General features: G+C 40.6%; 1 protein-coding gene across 1 annotated transcript in view; it reads right to left on the bottom strand.

Moving 5' to 3' along the window:
* Positions 1-19,630, bottom strand: part of Col12a1 (collagen type XII alpha 1 chain) — a 109,353-nt gene that overhangs the window by 40,000 nt on the left and 49,723 nt on the right. Inside the window, exons 26-39 of the mRNA XM_013346412.2 lie at positions 17,316-17,452; positions 16,137-16,266; positions 13,723-13,862; positions 13,114-13,246; positions 12,980-13,006; positions 11,754-11,896; positions 9,210-9,339; positions 7,942-8,081; positions 7,389-7,518; positions 6,071-6,213; positions 4,696-4,825; positions 3,943-4,085; positions 2,186-2,315; positions 404-523 (exon numbers count right to left, since the gene is read on the bottom strand). Coding sequence (XP_013201866.1) covers positions 404-523; positions 2,186-2,315; positions 3,943-4,085; positions 4,696-4,825; positions 6,071-6,213; positions 7,389-7,518; positions 7,942-8,081; positions 9,210-9,339; positions 11,754-11,896; positions 12,980-13,006; positions 13,114-13,246; positions 13,723-13,862; positions 16,137-16,266; positions 17,316-17,452 — 1,776 coding nt within the window. The remainder of the gene's footprint in view (positions 1-403; positions 524-2,185; positions 2,316-3,942; positions 4,086-4,695; positions 4,826-6,070; positions 6,214-7,388; positions 7,519-7,941; positions 8,082-9,209; positions 9,340-11,753; positions 11,897-12,979; positions 13,007-13,113; positions 13,247-13,722; positions 13,863-16,136; positions 16,267-17,315; positions 17,453-19,630) is intronic.

The following is a 19,630-nucleotide window of genomic DNA, read 5'->3' as shown; positions in this document are numbered from 1 at the left end:
CCACCCCATCTCTTCCCCCCCACTCCTCCCAGATCTCCCTCTACCACCCCATCTCTTCCCCCCCACTCCTCCCAGATCTCCCTCTACCACCCCATCTCTCTGGTTTTGTATTCTTTCAGTTTAGTAGCCCACTGAGTCCAATTTTGTATATTACAGACAATATGCTCTGCAGTGTGGGGCTATCCACTGGAGACTGGTCACGGAGCAAGATTTTCAAGTGTAAAAGTTGCCTCATGCACACCCAGCGTAATGGCGATAACTTAAACTGTTTCCAGAAATAGTACCTCCAGTGCAAAAGGTCTTGTTTTTACAAAAGAACCCAGCAGTGCGAAATGCAGTCAGGTACAATCATATGCAAATAACTTTCCAACATACTCCTGTGACAATAAATGTGCCTCCTTACCAACTGGCTTGTACACTATTTTATATCCAAGAACCGGCGAGGGTGAAGGGTCCCAGGACACTCTGAACCTGGTGTACCATTCATCGGAGATGTGTATGTTCTGAGGAGGGAGCAATCCCACTGCAAACAAACATTGGCAAATGTCACTGCCTTGTTAGGACGCTTCTGTGACAACAGTTTAATTTCCAATAGCCTATCATTTCTTTACCCAAAAAAACAATTACAAAGCCACTGTCAGTTTCCAAAGAAAGCTTAGTGTTCAAATGACCTCCAAATGGATAATTTTCGGAAGACCTCAGTAGCAAGGCCAGACATGGTGTGGAAGAAGGCTCAAAATTGTAGGCAATTGGAGAGATCTCAGAATCTTCTTTACAATGAGTGTACTGCACAGTAGTAGAACTAGAAGGTACATTAGAGACTAAATGGCAGGTACCTCCTTACATAAATGGGATATGATTTTCACGAAAGACCAGCAAGAATGAATAAAACAACATTCTTTCCCACCCCTCCCTGTCCTCCGCATAGCCTAGAGTCTCAGTCTCAGAGGTTTTGCTGTAAACCTACAGTCTTTCCCAAAATGTGTAGCTTGGAAATCAGTGCTGTTAATGTGGTATTCTATGGATCCATTGAATTATTACCCATAGCATTAAAGAAATTACAACATGAAAACTGTATTTCCATGGGGAAAACTAGACATGCCCTTGGCCCTTTCTAGAGAAGTCAAAGTTTATTTAACATTTTGGTAAGCACAAAATTCTGAAATACTCCATTTTCCCCAGAAAGTTAACAAAATAGATTTTAAATATGAGAAAGTTGGAAAGTGGGTTGCTCAGCTAAAAAGATCTAGTCACTAGAGCATCAGTAAATAGCACAGATTTCCAGGCTGTAGGCACAGAGTTGAATCAGCTCCAGGAGGCTTTTCTGTTAGAAGTGTCTCAGTGCTGCTTTTCACAAGTTCTCTGATGTTGTCAAGAACATTTAAACCCAAACAGACTTTGAACAAGTGAGTGGATAAAGAAATATAAACCATGCTAGCTAAGTAGATTTTCTGAATGAAGCAAGAAAACACGATGTCAGTGTTTATGGAACTGGAGTCCAGCCTGCCTTGTGGGAACCAGTGGTTCTCAGCCTTGGCTGCTGCACATCAGAAGAACCACAGGCCACATCTCAGGCCAAGTGCATTGGCTCCTCTGGAAAAGGCTCCCAGGTAAGCACTTTTTGAAAAGATTTTCAGGTTAAAATAATAAAGACAATTTAGAGAATCTTTAAGCCACATGAAATTGCCACAAATATAGATCAAGGAGTGGGCCAGAACACTGGTTATTCTCTGTAGATTATCTGAAGCGGTAATTTTTAGATACATTTTAGGCAGCTGATTTATAATCACCCTGCTTCTGTATTTGTGTATCGAGACTCAATCATAACAGAGGTTGTCTGGCTGATACTATATTGAGTTACAACTACAGCTTCACCTGACTTCATGCATTACTCAGGGTATAGTATAAAGAAAAATAAAATGATCTCAAGCAAAGGAAAATAAACAGATCCTTACCACCCTTTTCCTCCTCTTATTATACCTTTAAAAGGTTAAGAAATTGTGCCCTTGTGTCATCATTTTAACAAAATTCAGTGTTTAACATAGACTGTGCTATGTGCTATATTAATGTAGCATATGAGATATGCTGGTGAAGACAGAAATTCACAGTTTTAAATGGCATAGTGACTGACATCAAAGGCATGAGCTTGTTAAAGAGCAAAAAAAAATTATAAGACAACACTGACCAGTCCTTCCATTTCCGATTAGATGGCCACCATCTCCATCTTCATAAATGGCAATGACAGTAATTTTATATGGAGTGTCAGGTTGCAGGGGTTGCAGTATGACATTGTTTCTTCTGCCTGGGACTGTGGTCTGCAAGAAAGCTCAATTATATATTTATTTCCAAGAAGAAGACACCCAGATCAAACAGCCAATGCTGTTTTTATGTAGTCTCATAAGAAAAATAGATTCTTTATGCTTTCTTTTTGTTTCAAAATGTTCAGAGACAGGCAAATTATCCAGCCTGCCTCTACACAGCTTGGGAGAATAGCTTAAGGACTGACAGATCTGGGCTCAAATCCCAGACCAGCCACTAAGAGTCATGTGACTGAGCATCGCTGGAGGAGAGTAGGGACACTAAAGACAACAACACACACAACATCCCAGAGGGCATCACTGAGCCTGCTGCATCTGACTTTGTCTGCTTCATCTTTCGTCATCACGCATCACATTTTCAGGAAGAGGACAAGTGTCAGTTAATGCTAAGGACCAGGCATCCACTCATCAGCAAAATGGGCAGTTTTCAACCCTCAAGTATATTAGTTTAGCTGGTACTAATTAAGGTTAAGTTTGAAAAAGAGGAAGTGGAAAATGTATTAGACTCCCTCCTCAAAGATGAATGAACCAGTCATCTCTCAACCTTGCTTCTAGTCTTGTACAAACACCATGGCTAAGTCTCCCGGCCTGAAATCCCGTAACTACAAACAGTGAAGTGCTAAAAGAAATTCTATTTTCAATGTTTTCAGAAAGCTTAGGAACATTTTTTTCCCAGCAAGGAAGAAAAAACACTAAACATGAGTAGTAAAAGCATTGACCTCATTTTGATTCTTAAAAACTCAATTGACAATTACTTATTTCTTATTAATAAAACAGGACTTCAATTAAAGATTGTCGCGTCTAAATCAAGAGATAAAATATTTCTTCACATGAAGTAAGTGCACGGAAGAAGAACAATTCTAAACGGATGCACATGGGAAAAGGGCTGGAAACCACAAATCTAACTACTTTACAGTCACCATTTGAGGGAATCTAGGAGTTTATCACAGAAACGAATCAATTAAATGTCAGTGTGCGTGTTTCTCCAGCTATAATGAAACTCCAAGAAACCTGAGGAGGAAAGTATGGTGGCTCTGGGGTGGAGTGCTTGGCAACACACTCAAGGTCCTGGCTGATTCCCCAGTACCACACGAAGGAAAAGGGAAGAGCTGGAGCCTGTGTCTAGGAAGACAATACGGCAGTGCAAAGGGTGTGGAGAGACTAGGTTAAAGCCGCTGGTACAGAGATTGTTCCTCATGCCCAGAGTCCTGAGTTCAAGTCTTAGTAGAGAATCAACGTTAGAAGGGGTGGAGGAGAAAAGGAGAAAGTTAGCTTAGAAAAAAACTAACAAGAAATGGTGTACATTCCAAAGCAAAAAAAAAAAAGCGCAGGAAAAAAATTTGAGTTTAGAGAAAAATGAAGACTGAAGGTGAGATACTGAGGGGAGATCATGCAGGGAAATTGGACTTGAAGGGTAAGGTTCAAATAATCTTATGATCTGAACATTAATTTGGATGTTACAGATTAATATGTAGCATGTTACAGTAGACCTTTCAATGTAAGTAGGCAGTTAGACATATAAAATGAGATGGTTTTTCAGTTAGCCCTTATAATAGAAGTGATCCCCAAGTCATTACAGGACTAAGGGAGGCTGAGCCCAGAACTTTGGTGTTGATATACTTACATATTCATCGATTGGATCACCAACGGTAGGAGAATAGATGATCCTGTATTGCTGAACTGGCCCATCAGCATGGTCCCAGGCTACGGAGAGGCTGTTGGTCGTCTCCCCAAAGACCCGTAGATTCCTTGGACCACTTCGTGGAACTAAATAAAATACGGTTGGGTTTGCTGCTTGCCTGACAGCACTTCCCAGGTCAGCTTACAGAAAGATCTTGCTAGAACGTCAACATTTATGATGCTCACTTCCCTGTGATATGGTCCACTTCTGTGGTTTTAATGTGACATTGCACAGCATAACATGCTACATTTCAGAGCTACAGTTACGTGCTGAACTTCAACAAAACAGAGCTAGCTTTGCGCCTACATATGCAGACTGGGAAAGAAGGGTGTCCTTTTCGCCACTGTAACTACCTCCATTTAAGGAAATAGAGAGGCTTAGACTTCACATTTCCAAAGTACCTGTTTGGCAAGAAAACCCAGGGCAATAAAAAAGGAAGGGGGTGAGGAAAGCCCTCTTTCATCTAGAGTCCAGATTTTTATTTTTTTAACGATGAAATTAAATTAATTTATCACAATAGATAGTTTTGCACACATAGCCTGAGCCCAAAATGTGAGTGTGGGAAATGCCAGGCAGAGGCACATGCAGAGGCTATCCTCCCCTTCAGAGAGTCCTCAGCATCCTTCACCCAGCACCCACCAGCCACTCCTCACTCAAAGACAAGAGATAAAGTGGAAAATGGGATTTTTGCCTCACGTGTTCGGCCCTGGCTGGGGCTGGGATTCCCCTCTCCGTCTGAGTAGAGAGCCACAATGTCCACAGAATAGGGTGTGTCAGGAATCAGCCTCTCCAGATGTACCGTGCGGGTATTCCCTGGCACCACAATCTGAAGGGGAGAGAACGCGCCAAACTCTGTCTGACAGCCACCCAAATGCTTGCCAGGTCTTCAGTTAGTCAGCATAATAGTATTTATTGTAAAAGGCTGAGCCCGGGCACGTTAGGAGCTAAGTGTGCTTCTCAGCAAGATCTGCCTCTAGCACATTATTAGATACAAGTTATTCTCAGAAATGCTCGGATTTGCTTCTTATCATCCATTTGCATTTCTCATAAATACTTGTAAGTGGGATATCTAGGATGCACGTTTTCTCAGAGTCGATCCTGAGTGTCACGTACACAAGAGAGAAGGGATCCCATGGCAGTGCCAGAGAGGTTTAGTGGTAAGACAGAAATTTCAGATAAGGGCAATGTTGTATGAGTATGTCATATCATATGCTGGGGACATTAAAACCAACACTACTGCAGAATACACCCATTGCTTATCATTTTCTTATCTTTCCCATCATTTCTTGCTTTTGCAAAGACTTGTTAGTCCATAAATTTATTTCCTCCTCCGTGTTGTGCTATTATTATTCACATAAGTAATTTATGGTTTGACTATTATTGGCCTACTCATAAACAGAACTAGAATGGCATCAGGAAGATGACTGCAAGTCTATGACCATACCATTCCAGACCATGCCTGATTTCATCTGGTCTCAAAAATTAAACAGTCTGGCTGGGTACTGGTGGTGAACACTTTTAATCCCAGCACTCAGGAGGCAGAGGCAAGCAGACCTCTGAGAGTTCTAGACCAGCCTGGCCTAAAAGATCTAGTTCCAGGACAGGCTCCAAAGCTACAGAGAAACCCTGTCTTGAAAAAAAAAATTAAACAGTCTGGCCAGCACTTGAATAAAATGCTGAAGAGACACTGTAATTTGTAATAACCAATAAAGGCATACTTAACATATATTCATAGCTAAGGCATGTGAACGTTCCCAATGTATTTATTATTGAAACTTCTAGAAATGGGCTGCATCTCTTATTATTATCACTAACTCAACTAATTCATGTTTCCCCCTCCAAGTTCTTTTCAAAGCAAACTTATAATTAACATGTCTTAACTCATCAAACACAATCATTTAAATATTACATATTAGCATATTGGTGGGTTATCTTCTTAAAGGCTCCTAAATGTGCCTCAAACATGCAGCTATAATAATTAGCTGATTGTTCCTAACCATCTGCTGTGGCGGAAGCCCCAGCAGAATCTACAAGGTTCTGTGCTGAGCTCTAAGATGACGAAATTACTTACGGAATCTGAGGGTCTTGTGCCAGCCACAGGGGAGTATACAATGCGGTACTGCTGTACTGGTCCTGGAGCAGGGTCCCAGCGGACATCAAGGCTGTTGGGCGTAGGGTTATACACTTGGATATTTCTTGCCAGTCCTCTCACCACTGAGGAAAGGAAAGCCAATGCCTGTTTCTCATGTCTGTTTACACATGTCACACTTTTCATCACTCTTCCACAAGTTACACTCTCTAATGGGATAAAATCCTACCCACTTTATACTGCTATCTACACACGAAAGCACATTAAAAACTCTCCAAAGACAAAGTTAGCCTTTGCCAACGTGGAGCCCATGCTGTTTTCAATAAAAATAAGTGAGTATGAGCAACAGGATTGGGCTGGCCATGAAAGGACATGGTACTAGGAAGAGGAAACAGAAGTAGATGAGTTTCCAGTAAAGTAATGGGGCCAGAGGAGAGATTTTATACAGCCTGCCTTCTAACCAACAGAAAGGTGTGGAGCCCTTCAGATTCAGTAGCTGCTTTCAGTCCTTCATCCTTTTGTTGGTTCCTGCCTTATTCAACACTAGCAATGGAACATCTTCCGTGATTTATTTTTTAAAAAGACAAACAAAGAGACAAGTCAGTTCTCAATTAACTTCCACCAATAAAATTTAGAGAATTAAATCTGCATACCAACCCCAAACTCTCACTTAACCAACAGCATCCTCCCTCTAGATCCCTAATGTTTCCCCAGAGGAAGCTCTCCATGCTTTGTTCCCCCCTTCAACCGGCCGCAAGTGTGTTTGAAAAGTCAGAAAGATATTTACAAGTGTGCAAAAACAGACTCAGCAGTATCCACAGAGCACAACAAAAGCATTTAAGCTAATTTGTCTACATTATTCATGAATGAAAGCACACATATTTTTAATACCAAAAGCTCCACAGCAGCAAACCAGGAAAAAATGCACAACCAAGTAATAAAGCGAACAGGTTTCAACAACCTATGCTATAAAATCCAGTGACAAAACCAAGCTTCATTCAAACTGACAAGGTGCAAAGCTCAGCCCCATACGTTTTGGTCAGAGAAAGAGACTAACTGAGATCATACACGGATGAATATAACATACATTTGTAGATTCTGAAATTGCAATTTCAAAGTAACGTTATTTAAAGGTTACTTTATCCAAGAGGTTCATAGTTGGTGTCTGAAATGTGAACTGTCATTTTATATTTTTAATCTCATTCTAAATTCTTTATAATTTTCTTCCATGGCCAATGAGACCTTTACAGCGAACAGCAAGATCTACAATGAAAACTTAACTCTCCTGCTTCTTACTCACACGTCCTTCCAGTGTCCGATGTGCGTCCTCCATCACCTTCTGTATAGACAGGAACCACTGTGACAGTGTATGGAGTATCTGGCTGCAGGTTCCTAAGAATGGCATAGTTGGTATTCCCAGGGATTGGTACCTAAAGATTTTAATAAAACACAGAGCATTGAATTTCAAAATGGTAAAGGAGCTAGTCCTAAAAATAAAATACCAGCTGAAAATGCCACCTCAAGGCAACTGCTAGAGGTTATGAAGACTTCTCTTAATACAGTGTCTCTCTATATCTCCCACTCCAACCAGCACCCCCAACCCACGGTCTTCTTACTCCCCAGGCTCCAAAGCACCAAATATATACCCTCTATCAAGTCCTTTGCATTAATGTAAATTCTTCACCTTTAAACAAGTTAAATCTTTCCATGTCCTTTAAAACCAATCACCTGAAGTTTAAACAGACTAACATTTTCCACTTAAGAGTGAGTTCAGGGACAACTTGCTCTACATAGCAAGGTCCATGACAGCCAGGGCTACACAAAGAGACGCTATCTCAAAAGATACTAATTACCTGTTCCTCTGGACCACCTGCTGTTGGGGCATAGAAGAGCTTGTACTGGCGAGGATTGCCCTCTGCATGGTCCCAGCGAACATTCAAAGTGCTGGTAGAAGGGTCATACACTCTCAAGTTCCTCACAGTATTCAGAGGTTCTGAAATACACAAGAAGTACGCTGTAGTGGTGCTCTAACTAGCAAATATATCTGAAACACGGGTCAAACAATATCTTTAGCCCACCTAGAACATAGCAGACACCCCGCAGATATTTATTGGAATAATAATTAAAGATATAAAAGATACACACTTCTGTGGTATATGTGTCTCATCTATCTGCCAGGCATTTTGGTTCCCTGAATTTTTTTTTTAATCCTGGTATATAATAACATCTTTTGTTGATACAAATTAAGACATAATTACAAACAAGGGATATTAAAAACAACAAGTACTATCTTAAAAGATTCATCTGTGGCTCAGGGAATATCCTAGAGGAGGGTGCAGAGAGACTGTAAGAGTCAGAGGACCAGGAAGGCTGCAGTGAAATAGCCTCTCCTAAAAATGGCTGCATAAACAAGATCAGATCAATAGCAATATCAATGGGCATGTTGACGTGGAAGGGAAAAGTGTCATGGGGTCCCACCCCTAGACAAACAACTACGAGCAACGGTTGACTTCTGGGAGAAGGAAAATTAGCCTCTCCCCGGGATGAGGCCCCTAATTGGTTGTTCAATGCAGGGTTGCCAGCCTTGAAACCATATACATACAAATAACAAAATGGATTTAGCTGGCTGTATTTACATATATTTGTGCACACGCACACATACGCATGTGTGCGCAACAAATATAATCAAAGAAAAATAGGCTATTGACGGGCATGGTGGTACAGGCCTTTAATCCCAGCACTTAGAAGGCAGAGGCAGATGGATCTCTATAAGTTCAAAGCCAGCCTGAACTACACAGTGAGTTCCAGGACAATCAAATTTATGTAGACCAGAATCTGACTCAGAGGGAGGGAGGGAGGGAGGGAGAGAGGGAGGGAGGGAGGGAAGGCAGTCTTGACAGTAGAGAGGGGTCTTGGGCACAGTTTGAGGTAAGGTAGCCAGAAAGGCCTAGGAGAGAGAAAGGGAATAAGAAGTGATACAGTTCTATTTCAATTAAAAATGTCCTAATTTTTTTTAATTAAAGTTTTAAAACATCAGTAAGATATTCCATTTCCTTGGTATTTGCAGAAGACGTGATTTCGTCCCATGGCGATGATTAAGAAGCTGCAGGGTCTCACTTACTTGTCTTGCCCCTCCCAGTCATCCGGCCGCCTTCGCCATCAGGATATAGGGAGGACACGGTGATGGTGTAGGGAGTGTCAGGCTTCAGTTTCTGCAGGACCACGCTGTTCTGCCGTCCTCCTACTGTGGTCTTGAGGAAAACACTTCTTGGTAAGCATCAGCCTTACGCTTTCCGACTCTCTGGTTTATTAAATACAGCTCTTTCTCTGGGGGGAACTATTCGAGACCCTTGCCAAGTTCTGGAACCACGTCCCATAATGAAGGCTTAAAATATATATCATGGCATAATTTTAAATGTAGAGTATGTGTCTTGGGTCATGAAAAGAATTTAGAGCTTTAAGTTGGAGACCTCGAAAAGATATTTCAACTTGCTAGCAGCCCCAGCATTGCAAAATTTCATCCAAAACACATTTCACAGAACTCTTCCCAAAAACAAGGCATTAATCATAAATGAGTTACAAAGGGTCTTTAAGATACCAAAGGACTGCACAATTTTAGAGGCTCCTCACCCTTTGGTATTTTTCCTGCTATTTTACAGATGTTTTTTATTTGCTTTAGAAACACATTAAAATGGTTCGGCAAAGGATCTGAAGCTCTTGGTGTTTCCCAAAAAAATTCTAACAGTGTTAGCTGTGTAAATGATGTGACCAGACCACTCGCCAAGCCACACTCAGGCAGGGGTTCCCAGTGATCTCCATGATACAAGCCATGAGGTATGAAGCGTCTCAATTTCCTCCAATTATGGAGTCTGAAGTTTTTAATTCATTGCTCAAGGCTGTCTTGCTATCTTGTTGAAAGAAAATTTGTACGATTTGTTAACAGTCTACTGAATTCAGATGTTTATGCCACAGTAATTAAAATCACATGAAAATGGCACGGAAATGGCATGCTGCCCACAGTGAGTGCTCATGAAAATTGCTGGATGTATTAGCACTAACAGATGTTTCCAACTTAGCACCCATTCACTCCAACAATCAGAGTTCCGGGACAGGGGGAAAAACTCTGTGGATCACTGTATCCATCTTCAATATGAAGAAAATGAGCTACAGAGGCACACTGCAAACTCTCTGTAATCAGAGGATGTGGGAGAAAGAGATCAGGACAGGCAGAAGCCATGTTTATAAAACTGTGACATGTAGCAGGTTGAAAGAACTTGTTTAGGAGAGCTAATCTTATCAGGAAGGAAATGGGTGTCTACTTATATATCTCCCTCCATCTTTCCAAAATAGGCCCAGAATTGGTGATTTGTTATTTGATTATTTTGATTACTTTATAGACTGGTATTCAAATGGGACTGGAGCATACGTGGTCCAGCTAAGTTCATTTGCCAGGTAAGAGCCGTGCCCTTTGCTATATATACTTATCCACTGCCAACTTCAACTCTACTAACTTTCTAAACTGGTAAAAGGTATGATCCATTTGCTTGAGCATAACACATTTACTGCTTAGAAATTCAAAACTTGTCTCTCTATGAGGGAATAATTCTTGCTCCCCCCCCCCAAAGTTAGCAGAGTTCCAGAGCTGACCACAAAAAGACATTTAAAATAAGCCAGACAATAGAATCTATATAAAAATTGTGAGGTGTCCTCATGAAAGGCAAAGCTGGTGAAATCCAGACAAGCAGCTAAATTAAACAAGAGAAACAGACAAAGACTATTAAATAAGGTCTGGGATGGTAAAGAAGACAGCTGAGCTCCCAGTGTTATCACCTTTCACATGGACCTCTGTTGTGGAATATTAAAGATGTACTGCCTTCTTTTATGCTGTGGAACATTTGTTTCATGATGCAAAGATGTGTTACATTTGTTTAACTCTGGTGTCTTTTGTCTGCCTAAAACACCTGATTGGTCAAATAAAGAGCTGAACGGCCAATAGCTTGGCAGGAGAGAGAAATAGGCAGGGCTGGTAGACAAAGAGAATAAATAGAAAAGAAGAAGAGAAAGAAGAGGAGAAAAGAAGGGGGCAGTCGCACTGCCAGACACGGAATAAAGAGGGAGGAAAAGATATATAGAAGTGAGAAGGTAAAAGCCCAGAGGCATAAGGTATAGGAGATAACTTAAGAAAAACTGGCTAGGAAAAAGCCAGGCTAAGGCCAAGCATTTATAAGTAATGGTAAGTTTCTGTGTATTTATTTGGGAGCTGGGTGGTGGGCCCCCAAAGAGTAAAAATAACCAACTGCAGACCTCCATTTGATAAATAATTAAATTAGGTCAGTGGACTTCTAGATCTAGAAATAATAGCCCTGTTATAATCAGAAACATTGAAGATCTACATAGACTCAGAGACTTTCTGGATATCATCATGCTACTTGGGCACAGGACTAATGTGTACTTCCTAAGAAAAACAACTCTCAGGTCTCACCAGAGCATCCTGTGTGTCTCCAACATGCACTCCAGAAGGAGGGTCAGCTGGGTTCAAATGGTTCTACCCAGCACAGGAAATCCCACATTCCCTAACAAGGTTAATATCGTAAATACTCAGGGGAAATAGCTGAAGTGCAGCAGGCAGAATATTTCCAATGTAAATTTTTACAGAATGAATTACCGTTTGTTCATTGCCTTCTCCTGTGGAAGGCTGATGCGTGATCCTGTATTTCTGAACACGGCCACTAGCAGGATCCCACTTAACAGTCAAACTGTTAGATGTGGCGTTGTACACCTGAAGGTTCCGGGGACCACTTTTTGGAGCTGAAATAAGATTGTTGAAAACATATTAAACACATATAATAATCCCTTCTTTTGTGAAACCAAAAATAAATAAAAAAATAACTTGTAGTTTCCAAAGAAATCGAGAGAATTATGTAGTACTGGGTTTAGAATTAAATTTAAACCAATAATATGGTCACTGAATTTTAAACAGCTATTTGATATGGACTGAATGTGTTAGTCTCCCCCAAACTTTTCCCTCTTGCATAGAAAAACCCTAACACTCAATATGGAAGAATTTGCAAATGGAGCATTTGAAGATGATGTCATGAAAGTGTATTACTCAAGAGGGATTCGTCTTTATAAATAAAGGCATGAGAAAGAGAGCTCATTTTCTCTCTTCCATGTAACAGCACAATGAGAAGATGAATACAGACCCTACTCCCAAGAAGTGGCTGCCATCTTGTCTTGCTCTTGGACTTCCTATTCTTCAGACTATTTTGAGTAGGGCTAGAGATTGAAGGTCAGGTCCTACAGATGCTAGACAAGTATTCTAGTACTGACATTTTGTTATTCTGTTGGTTTTCATTTGTTTGGAGCAGAGCACATGCCCCCCACATCTTACGTGTGGTAGTCAGAGGACAATGTGGAGAAGTCAATTCTCTCCTTTGACTCAGTCAATACTGAAGCTTGAGCTAAGACTGCCAGGCTTGATGGCAAGCGCCTTAACCTACAGTCATCTTGCCCAGCCTTGATTCTTTTTTATTGTGAGTCAGGGCCTCACTAAATTGGCCAGATTGGCACCGAAGTCATGATCCTCCTTCTCAGCCTCCCAAGCAACTGGGATTACAGGCCTGCAGCACAAATCTGGCTTCTGTTCTCTAGAGTTATAGGTATATGAATATTTGCTGCTTATGCCATCCAGTCCAGCATTTTGTTATGGAAGCCCAAGCCAACTCACACATCCTTCCACAAGCAACAGAAAGTGTCTCCAGAAAGGTTGGTTTTGAGAAAAGCAACACCTTACAATTAAAATGCAGAAGGTTTTTTCACAACGCATTTTATGGCCGTATTTGTTAATTTACGCCTTGTTCTTTCAGACAACCTGATAGGTCAGTGTCTTACCTTGTGTTGTTAAAGGTATCAAACGCACTAAAAGAAAACAGAATTTGGAGAAACGTTAGTAATACAGCAGCAGCTTTGTTTCTTAACATTTAACTTCAAACTATCAAGGTCCTATCTGGAAGTTAAACACCTACGTGTGCGCTCAGTGCCACTCAGGTCCTCGCTTTCAGACTCATCGGGGTAGATGGCAGTAATGGAAACTTCATACAGAGAGTTGGGGTTCAGATTTTCAAACACCAAGGTATTTTCATCTCCATTTAAGATGGTCTTAGGCAAAGAGGAAAGATCATAAGCACACTAAATTAATAATCCGTTCATATCATGCACACCCAATGACACTGGGCTGACATCTTTAGGTATGTTCCTCTGTACTGTTCTAAGACATGAGCCCAAACCCACTAGTCAGAAATGATGCTTATTTGTAACAGAATGCAGTGCTTTTGGTGAGAAATGTCCCCCATAGGCTCAGATATTTGAATACTCGGTCCTCAGTGACCCCTCAGCTTCCCATTCTGGCTGCCATGTCTACCAGCAGCCATGTCTCCTCACCATAAAAGATTTTTAACCCTCTGGGAGATTAAGCCCAGTCAACTCCTCCTTCCATAAGTTACCTTGGCAGTGGCGTTTTATCATAACAGCAAAAGTAACTGATACATAGAAGTAAAAAATATTTTGGCCATGCTTCCCTAGAAGCAAATGGAGGAAGAGTGAGACAAAAGGGAGAGACGGCGAGCTAAGGTTACCTCCATCTTATCTGGACTGTCAACTGGTGACCAGGTTATTCTGTACAGAGACACATCTGAAGCTCCGTGGTCCCAAGTACCCCTGAAACTCTCTGGTGTCACTTCAGTAAACTGGAGGTTCGTTGGTGCTGGAACAGGCCCTATCATAGAAAAAACAAGAGTCCATGTCTCAATGGGAATACAAACTCAACTTAATACAATTAAAATGATTTATTTTAAATGATATGGTAAAAACTGACAAAGCACATAGCATTATAATGAAATTATTTTACCAGCTTAGCTCATTTGAAAAACATAGGATGAGCAATGTATGGTTATAATGCATAGGTTACTAAAATATGCAAGTTTACTATAATGATGACCTTTTTAAAGTACTGTTTCATAATACTCTTCTATTACAGTGGTTCCCAAAAGTTTTTGTGTCTCCAGTACTTTGAGGATCTGTTGTAGCAACCATATACAAAGCACAAACTGTGACTTGCAATTGGACATGGAATTGAACAGCTCATGGACCTCACCTAGTCCATTAAAGTTCCAAAGGTTGAGATTAAGAGATATCTCATCTTAGAAATAGTACTGCAGATACCACCTCCACACTATGACTCAAAACATCTCAACTGTTAAAATCACCCTTTAGAGCTACCTAAATTTAAAATCTTAGCTTTTGATAACACGCATTGAAAGTATGAATGTCATTACTGAATTATCTGTTTCCTGACTTTCCTCTCTTATCTGTTGTTTACACAGAGGGGTCAATTCGGCTCTGTCATTGTCATCTCTACCTATGATTTTACCACATAAGAACTGACAACAGGACAACAAAGTGACTACAGAATGTCACATCATTACAAAATGCAAAGTTTAAAAAGAGAGAACAAGGTGCATGCCTGAATTCCGGAATGTCTATCAAATATAGTCAAACTGGCATCAACTAAGCAGCTGAGCTTGGGTTTGGGATCATTGCCAGCTCTCTTACTGTATCAGAGGCAAAGATTCTGAACCCTGGCCTCTGCAAAAGTTCCAGACCTTGTGCTGGCCCCACCAGTAGATTACCGATGAAGCACAGAAAGCTATTTAGCGTCTCTAGACTTGTGCTTCCTGCCGGAGATACTAGGCAGATGTAGCTAATGAGAAATTAATGTGGCTAGTCCTAACTAAGAGGTGTTGTGAAGGCAAAATATAAGAACTTCCCTAAAAATAGTGAAATACTTTATTATAGTTATGCTGAAGAATTGAAATGATATGGTTTATCATTTTGTGGTTTGAATAAAATCATTTATTAATGGTATGTGTCACCTTATCTTCTTTAAGGCAGATGCTGGAGATTTCTAAATTACACATGAAGCTCTTATTGCTTGTTTAGAATACTACTGGATCTCAGCTTTCATTTTAATCAATATTGTGATTAAGTTATTATAAGTGGAACACTTGATTAGAACATCATATGCTTAGCACTGGGTTAAGTAATTAAATTACAGGAGCTAGAGATACAAAATAAAATTCTCTGTCTCCTTGGGAAAAAAACGGGGGAACCCAGTAACTGAAAGGAACAACAGAACTGAGCAAGGGGCAGCTAGATCATGATGGAGAAACTCACAGAGACAGCTGACCTGAGCTAGTGGGAGCTCATGGGCTCAGGACTGACAGCTGGGGAACCCGCATGGGGCAGAACTAGGCCCTCTGAATGTGGGTGGCAGTTGTGTGGATTGGTCTGTTTGTGGGGCCCCTGGCAGTGGGACCAGGATTTATCCTGGTGTATGAACTGGCTTTTGGGGGCCCATTCACTAAGTTGGGATACCTAGCTCAGCCTTGGTCCTGCCTTAGCTTGATATGTCAGGCTTTGTTTTCTTCCCACGGGAGACCTTACCCTATCAGAAGATGGGATGGGGAGGGGAGGGAAGGGGAACTGTGGTTGGTATTGCAAAATGAACAAAAATTTTAAAATAAAAAAAAATGGAACAGGAGGCATGATAACTAAGTTAAACACTACAGAAATACCAAAATAGAGAAAAGCTGACATCCACAGAAGTTAGAGCAGAATAGAGTAAGGAAGGTGGGGGAGGGGGAGGCTCTTGCCAGTTATCCTGTGTTTCTATACCATGCTGCCACTAAGGCCTCCTCTCCTCTTCTGGGATCTGACCACTCATTCTGAATCCCACTCACTTGATCTTGCCATGACCCTGAAACTCTCCATTAATCTTTGATCTTGACAACTAAATTGTGAACTGCTGAAGGGGAAGACGCTGATATTTACTGTTTGATAGTGTCTTACTTCAGAAGAAAATCAGAGGAAGTAATCTACAAACCCTAGCATCAAAGGCTGGACAAAGAGCATTAGAAACGGAATGTCCCAGTAAGTAGATTTGCAAGCACGTTAAATATTCCCTGTGTCCATAAAACAAGGCACAACTCACGGGTTGTCTCATAAGCCGTCGCCGGGGGAGATTCGCCCTCATCATACACGGCAGAAACGCTCACTGTGTACGGGGTTTGAGAGGAGAGATCTTTGAGGGTGGTGCTGGCCCTTGATCTATCCATCTCCACCTGTAACAGGGAGAAAACAGTGGGACCGCTCCTTCAAGGATTTGCTGTGGCCTCTTTCAGCACAAGAACAGAAGAGTCGTGACTCCAAAAAAAAAGGAGGATTTTCAATTTGCTTAAGAATCCAACACATAGGCACAACTTAAATGCTTCCAGAAATCATATGGACTGGAGTCATATTGGTCTGATTTTTAAGCAAGCAATGAATGCCTATGGCTTCAAGTAACCAAGCCATTTTTATCTGCATCTTTTAATATCATTGTTTATTACTTTCAACAATGCTCTCTTATACATATCTCATTTGTTGTGTGCAAAGAACTTTGTGAGGCCCACTGTCCGTTAAATTCATTTGAAATGAAAATCCAAACTAAAATAAATGTGTACAGACATATAAATTAAAATTTGTGCAATACATAAATGACAAAGATATACAAAGGCATAAAGGTTTGGTTTCAAAAATACCTCTAGAATTCTGGCATTAAAAGCCCTCAAGCAGACCCAATTTTTAAACCCGTATTCCTAGGAAGCCACCCCTTTTTGCTCCCACATGGCAGTATAAAAAGTTATGCACCCCAACATCACCTCAAAAATATCATCCCAAAAGGCACCTCACTCTGACAGCCTTTCTCACTGAACTGCCCACCTGTGCCATTTTACTATCTAACACACTCACTCCCTTCCCTCAACTGCATCTTCTCACCACCTCGGATTTTTAGAACATTGGGCATTTTTAGTCTTTCATAGACTAGAGAGCACCATATAAGGAAACTAGACAGGAAGGAAATGCCGCGTGGATTCTATAACTCTTTATCTACTGAGGGATGATGTTTTTGAGATGAACACCATACAGCAGAACACTTCCAAACTAAATCTAACACAGTCCAATATCTTACTGATTTTCCAAAAAAATAACCTCACAAATGTTCCGCCTTTCATTAACAAAGTGGCAAGTGTTCAAAACACACTGTCATCTGTCTACCCTTGATAAAGTTATGTTGTTAAGCCTTGCAGGAAAACAACTATTTCCATATATCGTCTTATCTCCAACCTACCTCCTTGAACTCCTCTTCTGGAGTTTTGTATCTAACAATGTATTTACGAACTTTCCCGAGCACAGGTTCCCAGATGACATTCATGGTGCTATGAGTCACATCTCTGAGTTTCACATCTTGAGGTCTGGGTAAGGGTACTGAAGAAGCACAAGACATTAGAACCAGATGTAGAGCCTCCACCACAGTCTTCAGCATCTGAAACCTTCAGGAAGTTGCTTGGAGAAAACTTAAAGGTGCGTAGCTACTGGTTTGTTGCTATTGTTGTTTTGTCTTATTTTGGTTTTTGGTTTGTTTTGTTTTGTTTAGAGACAGGGTATCTTTGTGTAATCCTGACTGCCCCGGAACTCACTCTTTCCACTAGGCTGGCCTCAAACTCGGGGATCCAACTGCCTCTGCCTCTCTGTTTCTGGGATTAAAGGCATGCACCACCATGCCAAGCTTGATTTTTTTTTCAATTATCTTTTTTTTTAATTTATTTATTTATTAAGGATTTCTGCCTCCTCCCCGCCACCGCCTCCCATTTCCCTCCCGCCAAGCTTGATTTTTAATGAAATAATAGAAATACCATTTTTTTTTACCAGACAGAGTTGCTTTATTCTCTAGAAGGTCTTTTAGAAATAGGATATATTCTCTCATTGCCCTGCTGACTTCTTGTTTACATTAACTCCTTGCTGCTCAGCCATAATGAATCATAAATTCACCATAAATGATGTGTCTTCAGGTATTTAAATAAGATAATACTAAAAAATTAATCAATCAAGGCATGCTCCCTTAAGGATGTTACATATCCTCTCTTGATTACTTTTCATAACTTGGCAGTAAGACCCTATTCCTGAAATCACCAAATACCTGAGTCGTAGAACATGGGATAAGTCCAGCTGATCATAACCTATGAACTGAATCCCTATTGATTAACTTTCATAGTGGTAGAAAGGGTTCTATACACTACCATAACCATCATTCTTACACAGCTGTGAATGCTGAAGGCTACAGTAATGACCGGGCTGGCAAGATATGCTCACTGATCCACTAGTGGCATGAAAGCCATGGGAGTAACCAACTACTTTCTGATTTGATTTGTCTTGCTCCAAAAGATGAAATACGCACTCATCACCACCATTATCAAAGCCAACAACCTGTGATTGGGCAGGTCATAAGCCATAGATGAGAACGTACTACTATTACTCTGATAAATAAATAAAATATTAAATCAACACCCGATGACTTATCACTGTATTCATAAATTAATGCCATCACCAGGGAAACAGATGGTGACTAAAAACAGAAATCCACAACTGGTCAAGGTGTAAAGAATGGGATATTGGGAAGGTTTAGCACTAAACAATACATCTACATTACAACCTCTCCTCAGAAATCATTTGAGAAAGGGGAACAGAAAGCTTTTAAAAGCTAGATGCGGTAGATGACTACAAGGTAACAGTATTCTCCAAATTCAACAGGGAAGATGTACATATGAACTCATAGAAATTATGAGAGCATGCACACAACCTGTGCAAACTTGAGCCAGACTTAAACCAGAAAGAGATTGGAGATGGGCATTAAGTCCCATCCCTGCTGAGATGCCATTGGCAATTGATACCTTCTAGGAGAATGAGTGTGTCAATTTTCTTTAAGTGAGTGGACCTGTGCTTCGTTGGCTACCTATATGCCAAGGGTATATGAGCAGCACAAACTGGACACAATAGGTTTTAAAAGGAAAACAGAACACAAAGTTAGGTGGTTAGGGAAGGAAGGTGAATCTAGGAGACACTGGGGGAATATGATCAAAATACAGTGCATGAAATTCTCCAAGAATTAATAAAAGAATATTATAGGGGTTACTATATAAAATAGTTATGAGAAATAAAAATAAAAATGGAGCAATGTTAGGTAACCACTAAGCTTATAAGAATATTTGCCTAAATCGTTGGAAGAAAATATAAATAACAAAAATTTGCCAAATCAAACAAATGATTACCTTTACAAAAGGAGAAGATAATGAACAAAAGAAAAATGTCATTGGTTTTTTGCACAGGGTCTTTTTATACAGCCTTGGCTAGCTGAAGCTCATGATGTAAACCAGGCTAGTCTTTGAATACACAGGATCTACCTGATTCTGCTTCCTGAGTGGTGGAATTAAAGCTGTACACTACCACCCTTGGTTTTTTATTTATTATTTTTATTTTTCTCTTTTTTTTGGACTTTTCAAGACAGGGTTTTTCCGTAGTTTTTGGTTCCTGTCCTGGAACTAGCTCTTGTAGACCAGGCTGGCCTCAAACTCACAGAGATCCGCCTGCCTCTGCCTCCCGAGTGCT

Source organism: Microtus ochrogaster, chromosome 5 (genome assembly GCF_000317375.1).
Source record: "Microtus ochrogaster isolate Prairie Vole_2 chromosome 5, MicOch1.0, whole genome shotgun sequence".
Lineage (NCBI taxonomy): Eukaryota > Metazoa > Chordata > Mammalia > Rodentia > Cricetidae > Microtus > Microtus ochrogaster.
Note: the sequence above shows the minus strand (reverse complement) of the source record. Positions and strands in the feature narration are given on the sequence as shown.